Source organism: Corvus moneduloides, chromosome 3, assembly GCF_009650955.1.
Source record: "Corvus moneduloides isolate bCorMon1 chromosome 3, bCorMon1.pri, whole genome shotgun sequence".
Lineage (NCBI taxonomy): Eukaryota > Metazoa > Chordata > Aves > Passeriformes > Corvidae > Corvus > Corvus moneduloides.
In genome coordinates this window covers 52,561,915-52,588,640 of record NC_045478.1, presented here as the reverse complement: position 1 = coordinate 52,588,640, position 26,726 = coordinate 52,561,915, and the positions used below count along the sequence as shown (strand labels likewise).

The following is a 26,726-nucleotide window of genomic DNA, read 5'->3' as shown; positions in this document are numbered from 1 at the left end:
TCCAGCAAGTTTAATGCAATTCTCATCAGTACAAGAGGAGAGACCTGTGGCTGTCCCAGCAGCCTCCCACCCTGAAATCCTTGGGACAGCAGACTATGTCCTGCAGAGCCCTTTCACACCAGAGAGTAGCAACATGGACCTTGAGAGCAGAAGGGGGCAATTGCTACGGGATCCTCCAGAGAGAATTACCTTCTCATTTTGTGCCATACAAATGTAACTCTTTTCGGCAGCACAGAGTTGGTACGCTTTAAGCAGCTGATAGATTTTCTAAAGGAGTCAGCACTAATAATTGCTCTGCAAGCAAATACCTTTGGTAATAAATCTTTCTATTCACATGCTCTAGAAAACAGAGAAGGAAAGGGACGAGCAGACCTGATTCCTGTCACAGTTGCTTTTATCACTGCCCTGCTAAATAATCTCTGGTAAGTTGTTTCATGGTTGTTTTCTGATCAAATCTTTGTCAGTGTAGAATAAGAATTCCCAAATGGCACAGTTTTACTTATAATACTGCTAGTAAAATTGTTTACAGAGAAGGTTCTCAGGGGATTCATTAAGCAATAAATGTGGCTTTCACAGCAGTTAGGTATGGGCTTTTTGTCATCTGGCCATTAAACCAGATGATGAAAGGAGTTCACCAATGTGGGACTCTCTTTAGAAGTAACTTGCATTTCAGTTTGATGGTCTTCCCTGGCCATACATAGAAATAATGGTTGTTCATTACATACAAATGGGTATGTTTGGAAATGTGGAGTGAACATATTTGATGTGGTTTAACCCCAGCCAAAAACCAAGCCCCACAAATCTCCAGTGGGATGGGAGAGAGAATCAGAGGAATAAAAGTGAGAACAACTTGTGGATTGACATAAAGTTTAATAGATAAAACAAAAGCTGTGCACACACAACCAAAGCAAAACAAGGAATTCATCCACCACTTCCCGTGGGCAGGAAGGTGTTCCGACATCCCCAGGAAAGCAGGGCCCCATCATGTGTAATGGCTACTTGGGAAGACAAACACCATCAGTTGGAATGTGTCCCCTGCCCCTTCTTTCTTCTTTCCTTTTTTTAAAATTTGCTTGCCATGATGCCATGGAATAACCCTTTGGTCATTTGGGGTGAGCGGTCCCAGCTGTGTCCCTTCCCCACTGCTTGTCCACCCTCAGCCCCCTTGCTGGTGGAGTGAAAGGCAGAAAGGTCTTTATTCTCTGTAAGCCCAGCTCAGCAATAACAAAAACATTCCTCTATCATCAACACTGATTCCAGCACAAATCCAAAACACAGCCTCATACCAGCTACTATGAAGGAAACTAACTCTACCCCAGCCAAAACCATCACATTCTCCACCCCTTATTCCATACTGTTTACATCATGGTCAGATCCGACATTATCCAATACAACGTCATTAACCACCATGCCCCTTTATATCCTTTGGTATAATAAACAGGTACCATTCCTTTAGTTTGTGGATGACCCCTGTAAAATGTCCATAAAATGTCCACAAATGGCCACTGAGTTTGTTTGGTTCATGGCTTTGGGCTCCCTTGGCTATGGTGATCCCTCAGGGTGGGGGAGGTGGTGTGGCTTTGTTGTGTGGAGTCGCTGGGCACCAAAGTCAGCTTGGGTTGGGTCACCGCTGCGCTTGCACTGCTTCTTGTAAGGCTTCTCCTGCATTGGTTCAGGTGGATTTTGATACAGTAATTCCTATAACAACAATTTAAAGGTATATCTATTACAATTTCCATTCCTGGTCCCCTTGCACCACATTATAGGGCTTAACATTGCAGTGAACAGTGACTAGTAAACCACAAAAGTAAATGTCCAGTAGTTAAAAGTAGTTAATTTTCCTGTCTTTCTTTGTATCTATAATTAGTCTCTGAGGACTTTATTGCCCTCAGGCAGAGTGCCTGTCTCTAGCAGTTGCACATAGAATCTCAGAACCATTTAGGTTGGAAAGGACGTTTAAGATCATCAGGTGCAACCATTAACTGAGTCTGACTGACTCCAACATGCACATTTCTTACCGTTCCCACATCCTGCACTTTTTAGTTTCTTTCCATGGCCCATTGCTTAGCAATTGATTTTACTTCACACAGTGAATTCTCCATAAATAAAAGGTCGGCAATAACACTTTAACATAAACACTCAGTTATTGTGATTCTCTATTTAGTCATTCAATCAATAACTTACAGTTGGTAAAAACATCCATCGACTCTGAGACAGGAAGTTCCTGCACTCCCAGCCTGAATCGTTTCCCAGCAGTTGCAAGAAGACCCTACAGCCAAGTGTTAGCAGTGGGAGTTACCAGTGGGTGTCACAGCACCCTGTGTTTCTTTCTTTCTGAATTACTTCTACCTTGAAATATCAACTGGCAGGCCCAAAGTGAATTGTCCTGGATAGGCGTTCCTGTATTCATTTCTACTGATACCAGAGAAATTATCATTTCAAAAGCCAGTCTCTTACTTAGGCAAAACTACCACAGTAGACAATACTGGCATACCATGTACTGGGGTGTTGGCAGAGAGAAGCTGCTTCAGGCTGCAGCAAGACTGCTTTTTAAGTGAATTGCTTCACTTCTGCCACTGCAGGATCATGCACAGCACTTTATGCCATTATTTTGTGTTGGTTATTAGTACCAAAACCTTTTGTCACTTTAATAACTTTGACTTAATTTGAAGCATACGCTGTGAGTCTGAAATGCAAAGTATATCTTTAAAAAACAGAAATTACTGTCACTGGGTGTTAGTGGATGAGAGAGACAAGATATTGATGCCAAAATGCCAATGATCTGTGCTTTAAATGCTTGGTGTGATCACTTATTAATATTTAAAGTACCTCACTTGGTTTTGAAGCAATATTGTCCAATGCTAAGAATCTCAAGGAACAATGATAAAGAGAATGTGACTGAAAAAATGAATGAAAGATAACAAGCAAAACATCAGAATAGTTTATAAGCATATGATTTTGGGGAGGAAATTTTATCTGATACTGTTAACTGTCAAAAAGGTATCTGAAGCCCTGATTCTGCAAAAGCCATGTAGTCCTTCAATAGAGAAAAGAAATACAGAATAAATCTGGATTTAGAAATACAAAATGTATTTTTTAATGTTTGAAATATGTTGTAGTGTTGAGATTCTCTATGCCTGTAAATATTTTTGCTATGTCCCTTCAGAGACCTAAGTTCTGACAAAAGTAGTGGGTTCAGAGAAACAGTGGGTTTAATTGGAGCATAAGCTTTTCACATTAAATTCACACTTCACATTAAATTCTGCATTTTCTAGAAAGAAGCTTTTATATATATGGTAATAGAGCCTATGTATATTTTTGTTGGACATCCTACACCATAAAAAAAATTCCAGCACCTAAATATGTCTTATAGGTAACATTTTGTCATCAGCTGAAGTGGATATGCATGTTGAAACAAATTTGATGTCCATGTCTGATGTTACTGCATCAATTCAAAACCATTTCGTAAGTCCTTAAGGAAATCCATACATTAAAAACCCCTCATATATGAATAAAAGAGTGCTATTTAATATACATACCTTCTCTGAATCATTACTCTACAACTTTAGGTTCTGTGTTTGCCTCCCACTAAAAGGGAGTTTATTCTACTGAATCAAATATTATAGGAAGAAACACAAGCATGAGCTGCCAAAACAATTTGGTAACTGAATTTTCAATGAGTTTTTACAAATTGCCCATAACAACCAAATATGTCTTTCAAGTGAAGTTATACTCGAAAGAAACCTGGGGAATACTGTGGCTTGCACTGGTTTCTGTAAATCGCAAGTGAAAAGGACCAAATTAACAATTTTTTCATCACAGAAAATGTGGAGTAGGATCAATGGTTCCTTATGTCTCTTGTGGTCTCCACTGGTCTCAAGAAATTCAGAAAAGCACAGAAAGTTACGTTGTCAGTGAAAACAATGCCATTAACAGCAAGTCTGCAAAGAGCAAAACCACAGAAGTGTGGCCTGTCCTGACAACTTTCTGTATAAAACATGTTTTAAATCAATGGAATTTGAACTTGTGCTTAGGCTGAAAAGGGTCAAGATGAACAGATATGGAACCGCCAAAGTGAAATAACAGAAATATAACAACCTGACATTCCACATTTTGTGTTCTTGCTGAGGTCAGCAAAAGAAGTGGGATTTATTTTCTTTGTATCGTACACATTTTTGCATCACAATGTCAGTGTGGCTGCATTTCTAAAAGTCACTGTAATTTTTTAACCATTCCTTTACAATGGTCTGAACTATTCTAGTGAGATAAGCCTTTCTGCTTTTCTTTCTTTTTTTTTTTTTTTTCCCTGTAAGATGTACTGTGGGGATTTCTGCTGAATGAGTGATTATTTCCAGCTGTGTTAATAAATTTTCTGAAAAGATGACGAGGAATTGTTTGGATGTTGTCTTTTAACTGTCCAAAAATCAATTTTGAATTTGAAAGGAGGTGTCTTTTGTTGTTTGCAAAGAACTAGCAATTATACAGTGGGAAACAAATCTTTATGAGGAATGGAAGAGGAGCAGCCCTGAAACATTTCTGTGAATCATATCTTCTTCAGAAGTTTTTCCTTAAGAAGGGTGCAGGACTTGATGCCATGTTTGGTTTATACTTATCCTTGTCTCCTCCCCCACAGGGAAGCCACATGGTTTGAATTAAAGAAACAAAGTACAAAGCAATAACTGTATTTTAAAATGTTGCTCAGGAATGTGTCCATTAGTGAGAATAGCTAAAGTAAAGGAAGAGCTTTATATAACAAAAAGGCTGAACTCCAAAACCATTCCTTGTCCATTCAAAAATGAAACTTGCATAAACATCTATTTACTATAGATAGTACTATCAGCTCTGGAGAGCCAAGATTTTAATATGAATTCCTGTGGTTTGCTTTTATTTCAGGCAGTGTTTATCAAAACAGACTGTTTAGAGTAATTATTTAGTCCACAGATATTTGTCTCTGCATCCAATGAACCTCTACAGTCTCCACTTTCAGATGTAAATTATAGACCTGAGGTACAGATCTGGTTTAGCTGATCTGATCATACTGAGAATGGTTATAATTTTTTCCAAAGAAAAATTTATTCCAAAGAATTTGTTCCATTTGTTCTGGTTGTATTTGCAGTAGTCTTTACTTGGGTGAGGACAACAAGGTGTCTCACCAAGTGAAAAAGAGTTGTATAAATGCAGTGGAGGGATTCACACGCAGGTAATGTCTTAACATTACTCAAATGCAATCAGTGGTAGGAAGATTAATATTTATTTTAACAATAATTATCTGAACAATTGTCTGGATCCCAAGAGAAAGTGGCAGTGGGTAAACCCCATTAATCCCGTGAGGAGATGTACCTCCTAGCAAGGAAACATATTTCAGTGTTTCATTTAGCCACAAGAGTATTGCATCAGAAAAACAAAGACTTGGGTATCAAAGTTAAAAATTTATGTCTTCAAAACCCCTGAAGTACTTCTGTTTAGAGAAAAAGGGAGTTTCTCTGTGCCAATTTTCCAGCAGTGAAGTTCCCTCGGGAGTTAAGTGTATGTTTTGTGTACAGTCTGTTGCTACCTAGTGCATGTAGCTAAGCTACACTGAGATCTCTATTTTAAGCAAATACCTACTGAACTCAGTGGTAAGACCAGGTACATTCGGTATTCAATGAATCTGGTTCAATGTACAAGATAATTTGCCCTTTAAACAATAGTTCAAACACCTGAGTAAGTTCAAGTTTTCTGTTCATGAGTTTTTGAACTCACCTCTATTATGAATGCTTAAATTAGCTACATAATGCTATAGGAGGTAGTTTTAACCTTTTCATTACAAAATGGGATGGCATTATGAAGTAATTAGAGAAAGGCAATAACTTAATGACTAGACCACTTGTCTAGATTGGGGGAGGAAAAGAAGACTTAGGTTCTTCCATCTACTCTTGTGAATCTTTAAATATCCAAAAAGTAAATGGGTTCCCCAAACCCAGGTGAATGCTTACACATCAAGAGCGGGAAGAGACACAGCATAAATGTGTAAATATTCAATGCAAAGATCAACACTTCCAACACAAGGAATTAAGAGAACCCCATCCCATGCTGAGGCCAAAGTTGGTACCTCTTCTGCAGCTGTGTTGGCAGCTCTTCCCTGTGAACTGAACTGCTTGTAACAGTTCAGGTGCCTTTTTCCTTTAGCTGTTGTGGGTTTCATGCAAGGATTAGGTCTCAGAAGTTAAATAGAAAGCCAGTAATTTAAAAGCCAGGATTATTTTTGGAAGCTCGTCCCTAGTATGTTGCAGCTGGATCCTCTTTCCCCTCTCACACTGCAGGTCAGTTACATTCCTGCAGTACAGCTAAAATACTGGTAATCCTTGGCCAGAGTGATGGGGGGAGAGAGAGGACAGGACAGCTGGATGAACTTGCACAGAGGAGTCAGCAATGTTAAACTGAAGAAAGAGAAACCATAGCTGTACCTGAAAAAGCTGGGGGACAAGGAGAGAAGGGAGAGAGCAATCACAAGAGTTGCATTATACAGTCCATTCTGAAGGAAAGAATATGGGGAGAAAGAGAAATGATCAAAATGTAAAAAGGCCTTTAATTGTTTTTTAAAATTTGTATATTTACTTACTCAAAGTCTTCTTAGTAAGAGGAGGTCATGCAGTCAAACTTTTTAGAAGGGCCTGTTGCAATAGGACAAGGAGTAATGGTTTTAAACTGAAAGAGGATAGATTTAGATTACATATAAGGAACAATTTTTTAACGGTGAAACACTGGCACGGGTTACTTTGAGAGGTGGTGGATGTGCCAGGGGGAAATATTCAAGGTCAGGTTGGACAGAACTCTGAGCAACCTGGTCTAGTGGAAGATGTCCCTGCTCACTTCAGGAGGTTTGGACTACATGACTTTTGAAGGTGCATTCCAACCAAAACCATTGTGAGATTCTAGGAATAAGAGAGAAGGGAGGGAGCTGGAAAGTGACGAGTTGCTTGAAAAGGAAAGAGAGGGTTAAGGCAGTAAGAAGAACCTAGACTGGAAATGAAAGATGAAACTCAAGGACAAAAGGACCTTTAGTTCTGGATCAATTACAGAGGTGTCTGACTTGTCAGGGGACAGCCTTTTCACTTCAGTCAGCAAGTAATATCCAACACTCTTGTCAAATCATCTGCTACAGTTAGCCGCTGATAAGGTGATAGTAGAGGTGGGGGATAATTCTATTTTTTGTCTGCATTTGCAGGTTCTTCAAAAAGTGGCAAAATTACCTAGGATGTCAAATAACCCACAAAGCAGGTGCGCTTGGTGCAGGCAGGGGTTCTACGGAAGTTCAAACCATGTTTCTTCCAGGCACTGCTGCTCAGACTATCTGTAGATGGAGCAAGGAAAGACTGCCTATGTTTAATGGGAAAAATGCAAAGAAACCAGACGGATTTCACCAAAGCTAGGTAAAACTTCTCCTTCCATGCCCTTTGACTTGTGTTGTGCAAGACAGCATTGCGAACTTGCTGGCACAGAAGTTTCCTTTTACATGTGTGTCTCCAGTGATTTTCAGTCTGACATGAAGCTGTGTAAGCAGGACCTGCTGGAGCCCATGTCACAGAGCTGACTCAGCTTGCAAACAAACACTTTTCCCTATTCACCAACCCTGCAGAATTAGATGGAGTTCCTGGAGGAATTCTGCAAGTTTCTTGACTCGTGCCCAGAAACACAGGTTCTGCAGGATAGAGCTGCCCTTCAGCAGTGCTGTACAACTGGTCTTTTCTGTAATTCTGCCATCTTTTCCAACCACAACATCTCTGCGAGATTTTTCACCTGTTCTTGCAGTTATAACTTAGTTATAAACATTTCATCCACTTGCATGAATAGTTTGTTGCTCTGCTGCTAATCTCTACCTTATCTAACCATTCAGTGGGTACTAAACTGATCAACAAAAATGCAGCGCTGAAAGTATAAACCCTGGTGAGGCAATCCAGATATTAAAGACATGCCACATGCCTGCAGCATCTGATGCTATCAGAGCTTTTCCATGAGTTCCCAGTCTTACATGCATATTTCTGTGAGCTGGATATTAGTGGCAGCTTTCTGCATCTGTCAGATGTTAATTCAGAAACAAAAAAGAGATTGTAGTTCCTGTCTAAAAGGCTGTGGGACACTGGCACGGATTCAGTGAGCGGTCTGCCCTACCATGAAACCCTGTTGTAAGAAGGTAGGAGCAGGGTCCTGATTCACTTATGGACAAAGTTTTGCCTCAGCAGAGAATGCAAGGGCATGTAGAGATGTCTTTGGACCTATTCAACCTGTAAGTGTGCACATCTCTACCACACCACAGCAAAAGGCAGGGCAAGAGAGGTCCAAGTTCATTCCTGTGTGCTGAAGAGGAACTAAAGGTCAGTATTGCCTTTAATAAAGGCAGTGAACACCTGTCCAGATAAACTCAGTGTTAAATGGTAGCAGGCCTAGAATGCTTTTCATCTATACGTCTCGGAGCACTTCAAGAGGTAAGCACTGCAATTCTGAGCACAGAGCTTTGAGTAATAAAGCCTTTTCACAGACATATTTCTTGTAGATCTTTGCTGAAGTCACTTCTCTCCACATGGCGTCAGTTTAAGATTTACATGCAAAGTACAAGAAGAAGGGGAGGCGGCTGCCTGTTGTTACCAATCCTGTGCTGACTGCCTCTGCACTTTGCAGCATGTGGTTTGAGCTGCAGTCGTGCAGCTCTCCTGTAATCACCACAATTTCCTGTTGCACTCATTTGAAAAGACAATGTTCCTGAGGAAGTTATGAAGACGGCAAGTAAGTTGCTGCCCTAATTTCTGCGTGTTTGATTAAGAGTGCTTTCTTATTTATGCTGGTTAGAGCTTATTTACAGTGTTTCTCAAACATTTGGAGGGATGAGAAGGTTTGTGCTTCCAGAGAACATATGGGCAAAACTGTATTTTGCAGTCCCCTCAGCATGTTGCCCAGAAACAGCTGCAGAAGATTCAAGGCAGCTCTTTTTTTACTGGTGCTGAAACTGTGAGGGAGGTAACTTAAACACTGAGTTGCCAGACACTGCTGCAGTTGGGATGTCAGATAAGAAAATGTAACTATTAGTAAATCTGCTGTATGACTGCAAATGTTTCTTAAAGGCAGTAACTGAAAAAGCAATTTCACATGTTCAAGCCAGCACTATTTTTTTAAAGGGCTGAATTATTTATGCCTTCAGATGGACTCTCCCGGCAGTTGTGAAGTGTGTGCCAGAGAGCTCCCTTGCAGTTCACAAAACAGGGTTCTCAATAGGAAGGATGTCTGTACCTTTTTGCTGACAGCCACGGCTTCCTGCCTTTGTTTGGGGAGATGCAGTGGAGAGAAGCAGCAAGTTTTCTGTCTGTCTCATGAGCAGATAACCTGCACAGCTTGCAGCAGGGATCAGGGGACTGGTTTGACTTTGCCTGCCCTCTCTGACTGATAACAGTTGCCTTGCTGGTTACAGCTCCCATGTGTACAGAGGGCTGGATACAGCTCTCAAGTAAGGGGATTATCCAGAGAGAATATTAGGTGCTATCCTTTTTTTCTGGGCACACAGGAAGTGTTGTGGGAAAAGCTGAGTTGCTAGGCAGTTGTTTTGCTGGTAATGTGGGAACTAAGCCAACGCAGAGCAAGCCACAGAGGGGCTGTTCTTTTCAGGCCGCAGAAGAGCAGAGCCTCAGCCTGTTCTTTGCACTCTGAGTTTTCCTCTGTGTCTGAATGTCTGGAAGCCCTTGGTGCCATGCACCACCACTTCTAAAACTGATAAATCAGTTGTGGCACTCTTCTTTCCACTCACCCAAAAAGTTTTAATTTCTTTAACATGTCTCTGATCAGTTGGTAAGTTTCAGTTTACTCAAGCAAATTTTCTGTTGTTACTTCTAGAAAAAGTGAGATTTAGAAAAGGAAAGAAAGCCATTAACTTGAAAAGTAGCAAATGCAAAAAAAAAAAAAGAGAGTAAAAATTATTATGATTTAGTGTGTGAAATGAATAACAGAGAAAATAAATTCTTTAGCTGTATGCTCATCAGTGATACTTCAGGGGTTTTTTGCAGCATCACTTTAAGGATTCATTCTGCTTAAGGTCAAGTAAAGTAATAGACTCCCCTATACACTTAGACTAATTTAAATCATGAAGTGACATGTGAAGGCCCAAGACAATCCCCGTAGTTTATGTGAAGAATTGCAAAATCCAGACACTTATAATGGTAGCCTTAGTAATAGGGACGAATTTCCATTTCTGAGACCAAGTAGAGAGAAATGTACAGCCCTTGGGCATCACACTGTATTTCAGAGAACTGTGAGAGTTAGGTACTTCAGCTGCAAAATTAGGAATACAATGCCAGACAGTGGGAAGCCAGAAAGCTGGTCTCCAGGAGAGACACAGACACTGTATGGACACTCTGATGTAAAGAAGAAAGAGGGCATTTTTCAATGCCACTATTCATCTTGTCTCCCCTGTCTCTTGTGAGTCTCCAAAAGGCTTTGTGTCACAGAAACTACCACTAGATTTGGTGCTCATGGGCATCACCACTGACAGTGCCAGCAGGGTCTCACAATCAGACAAGTGTGGAGAACAGGATCTTGCACTCTGAGTCACTTTCCTGCTGCCTGGTGGCAAATTTTATTTTAAAGGATTATTGTAGCTTAGCATTGGTGGTGCCAACCCAAATCTGCCAGTGCCAAGCCTGGCATTGATGTGAATGGTTTGCCATGAATGCTCAGGAGGAGAATGGGTTTCATGCAAAAGGGAGCTCTCATTCCTGCTGCCTTTAATGCACAAGCTCTTTGGCGGCCTGAGAAACCAGAAGCTGGGTGTCATCTTTCACCATTACTAAATGCAACTTCCTTCATTTGCTTTGATGGGCTTCAGTCAATATTTCCTAAGCAGTGGCTAAGAATATTATGGCATCTCTTCAGCTCATGTTTGTTAGTTTCAATTTTTGCTGGCATAGTAGCCGAATATAAAACCTCATTTTCTTCACACAATAATTCAATTTCTTTCTTACTGCGCTTCATGAATAAATCAATGTATGGAATTGTATTACAGAAGCCCTACTAAATAATAAATAATGCATTTGGTCTGCCACATGATTCTGTGCTTGTCTCTTTGACCAGTGCTCCTCTAATTCACAAAATGGGTTTTGTATCATAGTGCATGTAAGTTAAGATTAGATCCTTTGCTATACCTTTCATAAAACGCATGCTGACTCTGAACTAGATGCTTTTGCTAAGAGTTTATACAGAGCAGTATTATACAGAGCAAAAATCTTTATTTATTTTACAAAGTCTCTCTGAAGTTTTAGTTATGTTATGTTTTTGGGGTTTTTTTTTTTGGTACGAGCTAGTGAAGTTTGGAGTCAGCAAGCCCCCTGACTCTGTCACATAGATTCTGTTTTGTAAGAACTTGCAAAGGTACTAGAGGAGCTAAGAGTTTAACTGTTCTGTGTCTGTTGTGTGCCTCATCTATATGAAATCCATTCATATTATCTGTATGCTTCAGGAGACCAAACAGCTCTCCTGCAAGGGGTCTAGGGAGAAGTTTGAGAGAAATGTTTGTGTCCCAAGTGCTGTTTGGACTATCCAGGTCCTGAGAGCTTGCAGGGGTAACTGCAGCCAAAACCAAAACCCAATAAGGGAATGATTGTTTCTCTTCAAAATCTTCCACTACATCATCTACATGTGCATTATTACGCTCAAGCTAAATAGAAAATTGACCTGAAAAAATCCATCTGGTATTGACAGTATCATGAGTGATTCTTCCCTAAAACTCACTTGCCTCTTGTTTATCTCAGTGACAAATGTTCCACCAAATCTCCTGTTTCTTCACAGCAGCATAAGCAGTGAAGGGAAATCAAGGCATTAGTAGAACATGCCAGAGATACCTATGGCAAAACTGGACTGTGAGAAAATGGTGAGCCACAAGCTTTTGGCACAAAGCCAGAACAAAATGCGGCGGAACATCTACAGGTCCTTAAAAAGGTCTGTCTTGAATATGCCATGAAAGGGGTTAAGGTACCCTTGATAGTAGAAAATCTCCTGACCTGTGAAAAAGCAAAGGCAGGGAACACTGTGAAGGGGCGTGCACACTATGAGTGGGAAAACCCCCAAAACTTTGCAGAAAGTGCAAGCAAACAGATGAAGTGGAAATAAAGCGTTTTCTGAGGAACTTTGAAATTGCAGAATTATCTTCAGATTTTCAAGGTGAGAGAGATATTCAAAGTAGTAAGGACTAAGAAGGAAGCACTACATGGCAGACTCTGAGCTGAACATCTTATGATCTCAGGAAAAGATACTCTAAAGACAAGGTAATATTCAAAATATAGACGTCTACAAGAAGAATTATGATGATGAGGATTGCATTGTAGCAGAGAAAGTTAAGAATGCCATCCATAAATCAGTGAAAACAAAAGGTCCAAAGAGTGGATGGCTCTGAGCAAAATGATCCAGAGGAAGAGGAGCTGGTCTGTTCGGGAAGTTACACGTGCTGTATAATACACAGAAAGAAAATAAATATTCTTAAATAAAGAATGAGGGAAGTAAATTCTGCTGTTAGTGCCTAAGAAAGGTGAGCTGCTAAGCTGCACAAGCCACGAGAGATGGCTGATCAGTGAAATCAGGGCCTTTTCCAACAGCTGTGAGCTGTTAGGTCTGCCTTAGTAAAGCACTATGTGGTTCACAAAGCACTGCTATGGAATCGGTGGAGGCAGGTGAGGTTGGTTCCCAAAAACTTCTCAGGTGTGGTAAGATCAGGGGTCTTGACAAACAACACCGGCTAAACAATTGGTCCAAAGTGGTAACTGGCAGTAGATAGGATGTCTGTTATCACCTAGCACTTTCCTAGCCTTTCTGGAGAAACTCATTAATGGAATTATAATTGCAGAAAGAGTCACAGCAAGAAGATTTGTTTTGCGAACACAGAGAATAGAGGTTTGAAGAGTAAAGGTAACAGCTTCTGCAGACTGGTGAGTTGAAGTGCTGATCAGTGAGTAGAAAGCTTGGCAAAAACAGTGGCAGTGGAGAAATGAGAATTACATGGATAGTAACAAGGCAGTGCTGTGGCTGATGTGGATCATCTTTTGTGCAAAGGCAGCTTGATCACAGAGGACAGAAACTGTTTAAGGAAACCATGAGGGACTGTGCAGTGGAGGTGCTCTTGGCTTATGCAAGGTCTCTACAGAGGGAGAGGTTAACAACTTTCAACCTGTGATTTACAAGTCTCTGGTAATGCATGGACTAATGGGCACTGGAACAGGGAAGGGGTCACAGCATCAAGCCTGCCAGAGTTCAAGAAGCGTTTGGACAATGCTCTCAGGCACATGGTATGATCCTTGGGGTGTCTTGTGCAGGGCCAGGAGTTGGATTTGGTGATCCCAATGGGTCACTTCCAACTCAGCTTATTCTGCAGTTCTATGAGTCTAAGTCTATTGCAAAACCTGTAAAAAAGCAAGTTTCACTGTCAGTAACAGTGTTTGTGAATAGTCTTGAGCAAACAGAGCAGAGGATTAACAAAAAAGGATAGAAAGAGTGGCATGTGTTCCAATTTAGTTCCATCTATGAATGACTGGAGCAGATCTGTTAAATCTTGCAACTCTCCCTGGACCCTGTAACAGAAGAGCTCTAATAATATAGATCTAGTGTTTGCCTTTAATCAAAAATGTTGTTACCAAAGTTTTTAAAGAGACGGTATTTTCCAATGTACATCATCAGTTCCTAACTTGGAGCTGGACTAAACAATGCCTTTATCACCCTCCAAGCCATTTCAGGCATTGGTTTTGCCTCCATCTCCTTCTCAACAGCCTGCCAGGAGGCAGAGGATCTTATCCAAGAACCATCACATCTACTGCTGACTCTGATGGAAATACAATAGCATTATCATTAAAATAGTGCTGAGTTGTGTGACAGGATAGCATTTGTTAAAATATTCCTCTGCCTTATTTAATTAACTTGTATCTCTTAGTGTCATCATAGTTTTAATTTTTCCATCTGCTGCCCTTAGATTTATGGGCAACAGCATGGTGTCCCTGCTGAAAGAATTCCTTGGAATAGTTTGTGCAGTGATGTTTTGTGAGGGACAAGGACACAGGGCATTGAAATCTTGTTAGTCCTCACATAAGCTGAAGTGTCTTCTGAGAGGTTCTTAAAAGCAATAAAATGTCCATAAAGCAGATTGGTAGGAGGAGCACACAATGGATGAAATGCACAGGGGAGAAGAGGTTGTGCAATAAAGACCTCAGTAAAGTGCTAAGAATTAAGTGGAAGTAGCTACCTTCCTTGTAAGCTTCTCACTTTCATAACTCCCTCTTCAAGCAGAGGTGTAGTTTTGCTCCCTTTGTCCATCACCATCTACATTCAGAGCTGCTTGGTGGTTGTCTGTGCCGTAACTTCCCTTTCAAATGCTGATGACGCATTTCTGCTCTCATTTCCTCCTCTGCACACACACGTAGGTCACACAAGCACCCCACAGTTGTATTCTAGGGAATCCTCTGAGATAAAAATAACAGGAGCTACCCAGGGGAAGGGATGAAGTAAATGAGTCCAAGGATTGGAGCCTAAAGTTCCAAACAACAATAAGAATTTTAAAAGTGATGCTCTAGGGAAGTAAAGACACTTTAGAAAATGAGAAACTGAGCCTTCATTTCTGACTGTGGTTTTCAAAGCAATAGTGGTTTCCTTCCCCCACTCTTCACATTAGCATGTATTTCCCCCAAAATAGCAAATTATGATGACTAGAGTAGAGAGGCAGAGCCAAAAGATTTACTAATATATATTCTATGCATACCAGTGGTGGTGATGTCATAGAGAAAAAATGTCTGGGATTTTTTTTTCCAGTTTTTATAGCAATAACCAACAGAGGTCAGGGCATTTCTTAAAGATTTAGTGACTGTTTGGAGTTAGTATCCTTCACCTTACTTATGGACCACCATTTGCTCCCATCCAGCCATTAATCTGCTGGAAACACTCTGCACAACAGTCAAAATTTCCTATGGAATAGCAGCACAAATCAGTGGAAATGGTGTTTGGAGAGCTACCCGGTACCTAAAATGCTCGTCACGTGCAAGAATAAGGGCAGGAAACAAAACTCTCCCGGACACAGGACTGGCCTGATTTTTGTGGGACACAACCCTGTCCTTCTGCTGGACATTCAGGGAAACAGGTTGACCTTTTCTGACCCCCTCTTACACGGTAGCCTTGTCACTCAGATCCAAGTTCCAGCAGGAAACACTGCTTGACACAGCAGCACCTCAAGATATCATGGGGTAGATAAGAGGTCTTTGCTGTCACTGTTGACATTTTCTGCACCTTTTGCCCCACACAAGTATCAGATATTGCAATAACTTAGCTAAATGTGTCCTCATGGATGAGTGATGTTTCTTCCTGCTTGTAGTTTGTTCAGTCAAAATTATGAACCAAATCCCTCTCTTATCCCTGAAAAGTCACAGGCAGAGAGTAAATGCAGTGTAAGGAAGATGGTCTCAGGCAAAGCACAGATGGAGTCTGACAGAGGAGAGCCATGGAAACTACATAAATATAGGCAGAATTGTTTATAAATCTTTCCCTTTCTTGGGTGTGAGCAATTGCATTATTTGGAGACCTTTCTCTTTCATAACACTTTTTTATACCCAGCCCTGCAGTAGGTTCCTAGGGAAATGTGGCAGTGGGTAATGTGATTTAGCTACTGGCAGCAACCAAAACAGCCCTCCTAATGTTGCCAGCTGACTTTGTAGCCAGTCCCATTCCATCATTCAAGTGGTTGCAATTGGAGCTTTCAGCACATAATTCAAAGCTGGTGTGATGTGGAGGGTGTTAGCTTCAAATAACAGAATTCAGTTTTATCGTAATTTACAGAAGAGAGCATTATAAAAGGTTAAGCACAATAACTCTCGTAAAAGAGCTCTGTTTTCAGGCCAAGAGTTGTCTTTACTCCTGCAGAGGTTTTGATCCTAAAAAAGTGCATCTTTCCATCTTATGTAAACTGCCTGTCACCTTTCAAAATGATGCTGTCCACACTTGTTAATTCAGTTTTCGAAAGCTCCCAGGGGTAGAGCTGGAGGGGAGCAGACAGGGCCATCAGTTCAGAGGTCCCATTGCAAGAAAAGCTTCTCTGAGCAAACACCCAAGCAAGGCAGATGGTGAGAAGGTAAAGGCATGAACCTAGAAGAGGACATCCAAGTAGAGTGAGGAGGAAGCAGCAAAGAGAATGTGATTAACCACATAGGGGCAGGGAATGAGGAAAAACCAGCCATGCTCATCAGGGAAGCTGAGCAGAAAAAAATATGAGCAAAGAGTTAGTCTCAGAAAACCTCCCACAAAATATGTGCCCAAATGATAGAACTTCTGGTATTGCCTGAAAATTTTGAGCAATTGTTTCTTAGAGTTTTGAATAAATATTTCTAAAACACAATGGTATGACTTTGCTATTATTATCTTATTATTTAAAAGGCTTTTGTTCTTCTGGACAGAATCCATATAAGATTAGCGATGTGTATTTAAATCCTTTGTTTTGGAAATTATCTTACACATGTGAAAGAAACACATCTCTGGTGAGCAGTATTGCTGGAGATGGTGAGGAAGAGTAACCCTGTGTTGGTATTCCTGCTGGCACTACTCCAGAGGTCCCAGCCAAGAGACTGAGATTATACAGACACAGGGTGTCAGAAAGAGCCTGCTTTGGAGAGGGGCTTTTATTCTCCTTTCATTCCCTGCTTTTAAGCCTGGGAAGCAGAGCAGATGCCATAAAGGCCACACTTCCTGCATCAGGACTCATGGCCTGGCACTGGCATCTGGAGAAGCACATATCCCGGGCCGGAGGCCAAGTGATGTGTGACACCTCCACAGGGTTCTGTGACTTGGTGTGGGGCACCCTACTCATCCTCCTCCCACAGGGCCAGGAACCAGTGAGATCCCATGGCTGTGGCTTGGGGAGATGGGGAAAAATTGCATATTGTGCGTTAGAATATGGCAGAAAATAGTATTATGAAAACTTCAAGCAGCATGCTCTAACATGGCAATGTGTTCTGGGACTGTCCTGGCTGGACACTCTATCTGTGTGTCTAGCCAGCACAAGTGTCCACTCAGACTCTCCTTGGGTTTAACTGAACATTTCCTGGAATTTCACATTAGTTGCATCAGGAGGAAAAGCTTTTGACAAGCATTAAATCAAAGATAATTAAACCCTCTAAACTGGAAATTGTTTTATTTGTTTAACTGTGATGACCACAGGGCAGTTCAGTGGAAAGTCAGGAGGCAGGCAGGAAACAGTCTGCTCTGCTGGCCCAGGCTGGGGCCATCACTGGGCAGCAGTAAGCCCTGAAGAAGCAGGGAAATGAGTGACCAAACCAGGGAACAGGGCTGGACACCTGAGCCATGGGGCAGGACAGTGAGCCTTGGTGCAGGGGAGAGCAGAGGGAGAAGCTGGGTGGGAGAACTGAGTGCTGGTCCTCGTGTGGATTACTGGAGTACAAGTCCCTCCTCTCCTGTTGGTACCTTAACCTATCAGTGCCTCTGGTTTTATTTCTGATGTAGCACAAAAGGAAACATGGGTTTCACCAACTCATATGGTTTCTAATTTAGGTTGCAAATTAATGCATGGAACAAATAAGTGGATATTTAGGCAGGATGTGAATATATAGTTCATTAGCTACTTTGAAGTATATTCTTTATGGGTGTCCTTAGTACACTATATATATATCAGTGACTTACGCTGCTTTCCCAGGGACCATTCAAAACCCTTGTGCAGATGAGTTGGTGGGCTGCAAATTCACACTCTGGTTACTGCACACTGAGTTACTCACTGCAGACAGACCCCAACTAAAAGCATCCACACTCCTTTGCATAGATTAAGTTAATTTGCTTGAGCTTGTAGTTCCTCTATGATCAGGCATCAACTGCAGTGGGTAGCTCTAAGTGATTTCAAAATAGAAGCAGAAAAATAGCAATAACTAATTGAAATGGAATCAATTTCCATTGATGGTCTTGGCAAGGTTAGGTTTATGGTGGTGCTTGATCTCAAAGGTATTTTTCAACCTAAAGGATTCTGTGGTTCTGCATTGGTTGTGTCATTGTAGGCATCCTGTCAGATGAGCTTGGTCAGCTCTTGAGTGGACACACACAAAGGCCAAGTTCCAAGTCTTTCTTAACTCACATTCAGGACACCTGTCACATGTGAGACACAGTTCTTTCACCAATGTTTGAGCAGTATTTTGTGCTTTGGCTGGAGCAATCTGCCATTTATGTTTCCTAAACCTTTCTTGCTTCTTGTGTGTCAGGGAGCTTTTGGCTCACATTGCGAGGACTTGAGGAAGTAACTGTGAAGCCGAGATAGGAGGCATCTTTCTGTGGGTACAAAAATGCTGCTAGCAAGGATTTTCTTGCTATTTTCTGTGAGAGACTTTTCTCTCTCACAGAAGAGGTAACAGAGTTATCTAAACAACCAAACACCTGCAGCCTTGAAAAGTCTTGTTTATGGTACAGCAGAAAATATTTTGACAATGGATGTTTTAGGATTTTAGCCAATCACCCCCAAGGGCTGGCTGATCCTTTGTCCAATTAGACTATGAAGAAAAAAGCCTATAAAAGAGTTTGTAAAATAATTAAATAAATCAATCATGCTGCACAATTCCTGCCTGCTGGATCTTCTCTCCTCCTCCTCCTCCCTGCGGCTGCGGGACACGGTGATGTACCCTAGGGCCTAGGCCTGTGGTAATATCTTTCTTCAGCCTATTCCCTATTTAGCCCAAGCTCCTGGATTTTGAGAGCTTGCAGAGATAGAGAGCCAAGAAGATTCTGTGGAGACAACCAGTCCCTCTTTCCTTAAACTTATGGAGAGCCATTGCTTGGAGGCAGTGTTCAGGGAGAGCAGTTTTAGTGGGATAAACAAGCACTCAAAGCAGTTCCCTGTACTGAACACAGAAGGAAAATAATAGTTAACTTCTTTGAATTAATCATGGTTATAAAGGCAGAGATAATTAACTCTGTGTTTAATTAGGAGATCATATCTGCGAAAAGGGAGGTTTCATGTGTTTATAGTTTCCTGCAGTGCATAAATGCCGAGACCAAATCGAATAGCTTGGTAAAAGTAAATGCTGAGGTGAAGGGGTAAAAACACACAGTATGTAATGCACATGAGCTTGTGGTAGCAGGAATTTATTTTTCCATGGAAAAAGACTGAAAGCGCTTGTGATTGATGCTGTGTAGGGCTGGGAGTGGGACTCAATGATCTTTGAGGGTCCGTTCCAACACAGATTATTCTGTGATTCTGATGAGTCGAACTTGATCAGTAGCATGAATAGAAGTGTAACATAGTGAGTAATTCCTTTTCCATGTAGCCAAAAGGACTTCCCAAGTCCAAAATATGTTCCATGCAGATTGAAAAATTGCTAGCAATAACTGACCAGAAAGAAAAAAAGAGAGTCAGAGTGTTCAGTATGTACTTACGTGTATGAATTAATGATCTTTCTGGTCTCCACTCTCTATATTCGTGTTGCAAACCTTGTTCTGTGCAACCTCTGCTTGAATGCACCACCCCAGCATGATTACAGTGATACTGCAAAACTCCACATCAGAACTGCTCCCAGTTGTGGATGAGTTGTACAGGTGTGGTGTCAAAAATAAGCCAGATTTCATGAGCTTCCCATCCTGTTAGGAATGTTTGGTGGGTCTAACATCACCTAGTGAAGCAATTAGATGGATTCAGTGCTCCATGACAGAGGCTATGGAGAGTGCTTTCCAGAGGGAAAACATTTGGGGTAGTGCAAAGGAATAAAATTCCTGAGGGAGTGTTGGGGGTATTGTCTCAGGTAGATCTCAAGGGCTTGATCTTGGTCTAGGGTTTGGGGTTTGCCTTACTCCATTCCTACTTTTTTACTACTAAGAGAGAGATACCGCCCTGGACTGTGGTGTTATTTCACAGTCCCCTGGTCAGCATACTGAGATCCTGGAGAGACTGTAGACTAGTTTCCTGACAAGTGCTAGAAGCTGTATTCTTTGGGACATTTGAGAGGATGCTGAAGAAAATAATGTTAAATAAAAAAAAACATTATATTTTGCAGGGAATTAACTATGTCACCAAGTAAGTTGTTTCTAGATGTACCTTTTGTGTTTCTTTGAGCCACAGAAGAAAATCAGAAGTGAAAATAATATTGTAGAGCTTTCAAAAAAAGGAAGTGATTTTTTTTAGTTCCAGCAGTACTAAAGAAGATTGAAGAAGGAGAAACTGCATTGTTGCCATCATTGTTTTTTAACTGAAGTCATACTGTACCTAGCAAGGCACTTAGGTAACACTGTCTAAATTGTCTTTGTACTCAGAAAAGGTCATAAGTAAATTACTTTGAAGCTTAATCAGTGGAAGTATGGACAATTTCTGAATTTCATTATAAATCCAGTTTAAATCCAGTGAGGTCAGCAGTTACTTGGGATTTACAGTAGAGTAAGTGTGTGCAGAATATGGCTCTGTGATTTTAAATGCTTCATTTCCACTGTGCAGGTATTATACACTTGTCAGCAACTTGCAGAGAATAATTTTAAAGAAGAGACTCAGAATGCAAACTCATAAAATAACTAGCTATAGGACAAAAATTGAAAACTTTAACATTGTTTGATATACAAAATGTTTTCTAGTGTTTCTACAAGTGTCTAAAGCTAGTGAATGTTTCATGTAGGGATTACAGTGAATAGTTTTGTATGTAGGACATTTTAGAATAGGATGTAAGAGTACATACTTGTTTTCTTTATAGTTGTGGTTATCTTCTTGATCCATTATATACTTTTGTGATCTGTAGAGAAAGCCATAAATCCTTTGGAGGAACAGCAGCTCTCCACAGGAGCCTGGTTTTTTAAGTTCCTTTTGAGCTAGTCTAGATCCCTGGGTTTGCTGGCTTTGGGGTTTTTGCCAATTGGATAACAGAAAGCACTTTCACCACCTCAGATGGCACAGAAGAACTGGCAGGGCCCTTTGAATCAGGATATAAACGTGCCATCGATGATGCCAGAGAAACAAAGGCAGCAGGAGGAGATGACTTTCAGCACAAGTAGTCTGTTCCTTTTCTGAAGCAGCTGAGAATGAAATTTGATTTGAGGTGTAAAACAAATCCTGCACTTCTTCATAACTGCTTATGAAGAACACAGTAAAAGGTGAGAACTGAACATAGAATAAAAACCATAAAATCATAGAAGAGAAATCACATTTGGCTTCACAAGACTTACATGCAGGTCTGCGTCAAAACTTTCACAGAAATCTCAGGATTTAGATCCTAAGCCTGATTTTTTTCAGTACTAAGAGGAATGTTGTAAAATATAGAAGAGGGTAAAGAAACCAGAAAGTTACTGGGGCAATAGGCATGTAGCTCATGTAAAATAACATCCCTTTCTTGGGATTCCTGCCTGGCTTTCTCTAGGTTGGGCCTATAGAGACTTACTGCTACTGAGCAGACTGCAGCTCCTGCCTGTCTGCACTTCCTGCACTGGAGCTCCTTACTGATTCATGTATAAGAAATGCTCCAAACCTGGCCCTGGAAGTAAAAAATAAAATGACAGAAAGGTTTTGTTCAGTGTCCTTATTTTGAGAGATACTTTAGGCTGTGCAAAATTCAAAGGGGTGGGTTTTCCTGTTTATTTTCTAATGATGAACTTTACAGTGTGCAAATATGGGAGATGAAAATACATGAGGTAATTTTTCCTGCAGAAGCATCATGGAACAGGCAGATAAAACAGTACAGGAGTATTTAGGAATGTTATTTAAAGGTAAAGAGTTGAACAACGCAAGTGACTGTCAAATTCATTGCCAAACATAACAGCTTTTGCGCATGCTCCAGAAAAATAATCATAGAAGTATTTTTGTGAAATCTCTTCTGTTTGTATGTTTTGCTATCTCACTACAAATAAAAAGAATGCTCTTCCTCCTGGGAGAATTTAGTGTGACAATCACTTTTTGAGCCAGACTGCTTTGGAAGACAAGGTGCAGCTGTGCAGCCTAAGGAGGAAAGGACACTGGGCGTTTCCTGGCCCAGGAGCAGTATGACTCCCATCAAAAAGCCCACTGCCCCGAGGGTAAAGTTCGTCTGTCTTTTGGCTGCACAGCTTTCTACACCACAGCGGCTCTGCCAGGCAGCAGGAGCAGTGCTGGGGTGCTTCCTGGCAGGCCTCTCCATCCAGCAGATCATAACTTGATGCACTGGCATTGAGGTTTTCCACAGCAAGATGTCTATTCTGCTTTCAAGTTCAGCAAAGGAGCAAGTGAGGAGGCAGCCTGGCTCAGAGCTGGCTTTACACGTGATGTGGCTCTATGCCTGCTGGCTCAGTCTGCTGCCAGGCCATCCACGTGGACTTCCAGGCAGCACAGGGGGCAACTCTTCCCCTGGAAGATGAGTCTGGGAGGCAGCTGTGGGGGAAGCTTTGGGGCCAGGGACTTTGCCAGGAGCCAGGCTTCCCAGGCACCCAGTGCAGCTCAGGGAACAGGTTATCTGCTAGGACACCCGGGGATCCACCTATCTCAACTGAGAGCAAGGCCATATCCAAACTGATCCTGATTTATTTTCTTCAGCAAAAAACATAAAAAAGTGTTATTGCACTGATGCTAGGCATCAGTAAGGGCACTAATAATGCAAATCTAGGAATCGTGGGTTGAAAATTTATCCCTCACTTCTCTAAGATTAGTCTAGTCCTCCTACACACGTAACACTTTCTATCAGTTTCTTCATAACCTATCATTATGAATTACCCAGTGATTTGTTGATTTGGCATGTATGCAGTGATTCCTCTGGTAAAGCAAGCCAAGAGAATTCATTTTTGACAGGAAGTTTCTGAAGAACTAGAGATGGAGTGTCATTAGAGATGTATTCAGATGTATTTCCTTGTGAAATGGGCAGATACATTTTAAAAAGTCTTATTTGACTAGGCTTAATGCTGTATTGTCAGTGCTGACATAGCTTGTGGAAATCAGTTTAAATTTCATTTAGAGGTCTGAGAGATTTGTTGATAGTGGCTCTTCGTTTTAATTGCAAGAACGTCAATCTACATAAGTATATGAAATTACTGAAAACAAAGCATAAGAGCATCAGATGCTTGGGTCTCATCTGCATGTTCTGGTGGCAGGTCTGGGTATAGCGTGAAGAACATGACCAGAGCAGCTGGTTTCCATCAAATGGCATCATGATGGCATAAAGGAAGGTGCACTGGGCCCTGCTGGCTCTATCTTTTATGCTCTGCAGCTCAGCTGATGTAATTTTCTCTGATGGCTCTCTCTCCTCTCCGCAGTGTCCTGGGGAGCTGCACGGCATTGCCCATTCATGCTGCACTTGATGGATAGCACAGCAAACACGAGTGCACCACCCAAAAAGGCAGCAGTGCTGGCTTCCCATTAGTATTCCAGTGTATCCTTTTGGGGAGTTCTAGGGGTAAAAATCACCAAGTCTGGAATCTGTTACCTATTAGGGAGTTGTTATTTACAGGTGTGGCAATGTTGATGTAAGACCTTGTGATACCAGAGGCTTTGCAAAATGATGCCATCTGTCCACTGGAAATCAGGTTAAGATTAAACACACGTCTCTCTTTATAGACCAGTGACTATGTGTCAAGGGCAACATCTTTTGTTCACTGACCTGTAACATGATCTGTAAATGCATTTGTCTCATCTTATGTTCCTGTGTGTCCTTTGTGGGTTTTTTTAGTGTACTAGCACCCATGTAAATACACTTCATGAAGCAAGCACCTTGATTAGATTTAGGCTTGTGTAAATATTTTATTTATCCTAAATTATATCTTTCAAATAACCACATTTTCTTGCTTGTGCAATATAAAAACTTGCCAAGTGCCTCACACACTGCTGCTCTGGTGCCAAATTATTACAGTTTTAACTTCCCCACAGAAATATTTGTGTGTGGAATTGGTTTTGTGCGTGTTTTAAAACTGCATCATGTGGTAAACACACTGTTCAGTGACTACTAGAATTTATTTAGCAAAACTGTGTGAAAAAAATGTGAATATTAAACAATTGTGTATCATTTAAGAGCCAAAGCTATACCTCATCCAGATTTACCAGAAAAAATTTGTCTAACAAAAAGCCCATATGTAATAATGACATAAAGGAACTAGAGAAACTTTTATTCATTCTTAACATAAATGAAAATAACAATTTCTGAAAGTCAAATCCTTGATTGCTTCTGCTTAAGTTTAGTCTTCTTTAAGAACTGCAAAAATATTTCATTAAATCTCTCCCTCTCTTTCCCTGAGTTCTTGAAACCCTGAAGGAAGCAGATTTTAGACATGTTGTTAGATCATTTTTCCACAGCCAAATAATTATCTTTTGTTATAATCTGTAAACAACTGAAATGTGGATTCTTTTTTAATCTATGTAGCCAGGATGAAGTCAAATACAGCTGCTGTAAGTAACATTTATAATGGATGGTACTGCAAAAAGAACAACATTGAGTGTCACCTTGACTATCTGGATATATTCCCTATTTTTTGGTATGAATAAATTGAGAAAATACAGGGCATAAATGCTCAACATGTTTTTTAGACAGTAGATTTCAGTCTAATTGCATTTAATAATTATATGCAAAAGATCATTACACAACACATCAGTCAGAAGAGCATCATCCTCATGGCATTGCTGAGAGCGGGGAGATTACAACAACTGTCTTGTGCCTTGTCTAAGCTCTTTCTTTTTATTTGGCTCTGGCTTGAAAGATACAAATTCTAGATTAGAAATCCAGTGTATTGTAGGCTTTTGTGAGTAACCCAGGTTAGTTTTAAATTACATAGGTTCTGTGGCTTATTCTGTACATCCTCAGATTGTTACCTACAAAGCCACTGCAGGGAAAAAAGCTGTGGACCCCTGTGCATGCATCAGATCTAGGGGGAGTCCGTGGCAGGCAGAGCATGGAGCTGGCTCCAGTCCCCTTGTGGTGCCAGTCTGTGCACACAGTGGCCAGGCACACACAGTGCTTGGGATGTGACCCAGGCTGTGAATTACTTTTTAAAAGGTTGCATGGTGGGAATTGTCTTCAGCTAGAAAAGGGTTTGCTGTCTCAGCTGAGGACACTGATCCAGATAGAAAAGCATACTCAGGTGACGTCGGTAAGTGATATAAACCTGGTGAAATAGTAAGGGAATGCAAAGCCTTAGAGCCGTACCTGTACAAAGAGCTCGTGTTGTCTCCTGGGAATCCAGTCAGACACAGACCATGGACACCATTCTCAAGGGAGGTTATAAAAAAATGGGGAACTTCTGGTTCAGATGACCCTATACTTTCCGCCCAGTTGACTGTGTCTTCTTGCTGCAGGCTATAAAGCTGCATCTAAATCCAAATTAGTCAGAGCAATTGGATTTTTCCTTACAACCTGAAAACATGCATCCCAATTCACTTTCCTATGTGGAAAACTGCACCCTTCCCAAATAAACCCTAGCTGGGTTGCTGGAACTCTGCTATCAGGAAGGTTTTTATTGGTGTGCCCTGAAAATCTGGAGCCTGTTGTGCTCAGTGCCCATATTCTGTTTTATAGCAGGATTTTTCTTTCTTCAGACAGAGTTGGGAACACTGACATTCACCCAGCGTGTTTCCTCTGTGCTGAATTCCTCTACGTTGAATGACTAACAAGAGACCAAGGAACACTCTGAAGATATCTTTTCATTGCTAATGCTCAGATTTTCCATTCACTGCCAAGACACAGCATCCATTTCCAGCAGTAAATGTCATGGACACAATAGCTCTGCTGTCGGTGTGAAAACCTAACTTAACTAAAGGGGGAGGCATAAAAGATCAGAGCATATCCTCTGTGTGCAAAACTATACAGTCCAAAGTATGCTGCAAACTCCCAATTTGAAATAGATTAATTAGACAGGGTTGTGTCCTAAGGCCTCATTATCTGCCTGCATCAAATGTAACCTTTTTTTTATTATTATTATTTGAATCATCTTTACATGCTGAGGCACTAAAGCTGATTATGGTCCTTACTTGGCCAAAAGAAGGCAGCATTTGTAGGAAGGTTTGCAGGCTACAGACCTGGCTGCACAGTCTTCACTTGGATGAACAGGTGTTGGGTGAATGTTAAGAGATACTTCTTAGCTTGCAGAAGACAGCATTCCAGAGGCCATGTTTAAGCAAGCAGGAGATAGTATAGGACAAAGGAAAGCAGAGCCAACAAAGTCTCAGTGAATGACAATGTGGAAAACAAATGTTGGGGATCATGTCTGAGGTCAGTCACTGAACCAGGAGCAAGATCCAAATCAAAATCTGAATCTGCCTTGTAGATTGACCTCCAATGCATAGCCTGTAAATTCATTTCAGAGTGGTGTAATTCCTCAGTGCAGAAGTGTTCCATGTGTATGAGAATGTTTCCCCAGCTTTATATAGTAAGGGACAGATAAAATCTGATTTGAAAATAATGTAGCGTGCAGTGAATAAATTATATGCTCCGGCATTTGGTGGTGTTTGTGAGATATAATTCTATTCCTAGTGCAGTGTAGGCTTAAATAGCCAAATGGTGTTTATAGGAGATGGGCTGCTGCATTCCTTTTCAGTTTGCTAATATGCACAAGTCTGCTGAAGTAAACCAGCCCTGCACCAAATAAACACGTGGGACTCTCTTCATCTGTGGGATGATGTGAATAAACCATCATATCTTCAATGGAGATTTATGCATCATATCTTAAATTGTGAACAAAAATCAATTTAAACTGACTATGCTAATTGAAACACTTTCAGTCTGTATGCCTTAGCTTACTGAGTTGAAACTTGACCTAAATCCGTA

General features: G+C 41.0%; 1 protein-coding gene and 1 long non-coding RNA gene across 2 annotated transcripts in view; one reads left to right on the top strand and one right to left on the bottom strand.

Annotated features, from left to right (window-relative positions):
- Positions 1 to 1,067: 1,067 nt before the first annotated feature.
- LOC116440636 lies at positions 1,068 to 25,358 on the bottom strand. Its single transcript, XR_004238714.1, has 2 exons — positions 25,110 to 25,358; positions 1,068 to 1,698 (listed from the first exon to the last, which is right to left on the bottom strand). It is a non-coding gene; the product is annotated as an uncharacterized LOC116440636 (long non-coding RNA).
- Positions 8,692 to 26,726, top strand: part of CEP85L (centrosomal protein 85 like) — a 137,706-nt gene continuing 119,671 nt past the window's right edge. The window contains exon 1 of the mRNA XM_032101557.1: positions 8,692 to 8,763. Within this exon, the coding sequence (XP_031957448.1) occupies positions 8,751 to 8,763 (13 nt within the window). The 5' untranslated portion in view covers positions 8,692 to 8,750. The remainder of the gene's footprint in view (positions 8,764 to 26,726) is intronic.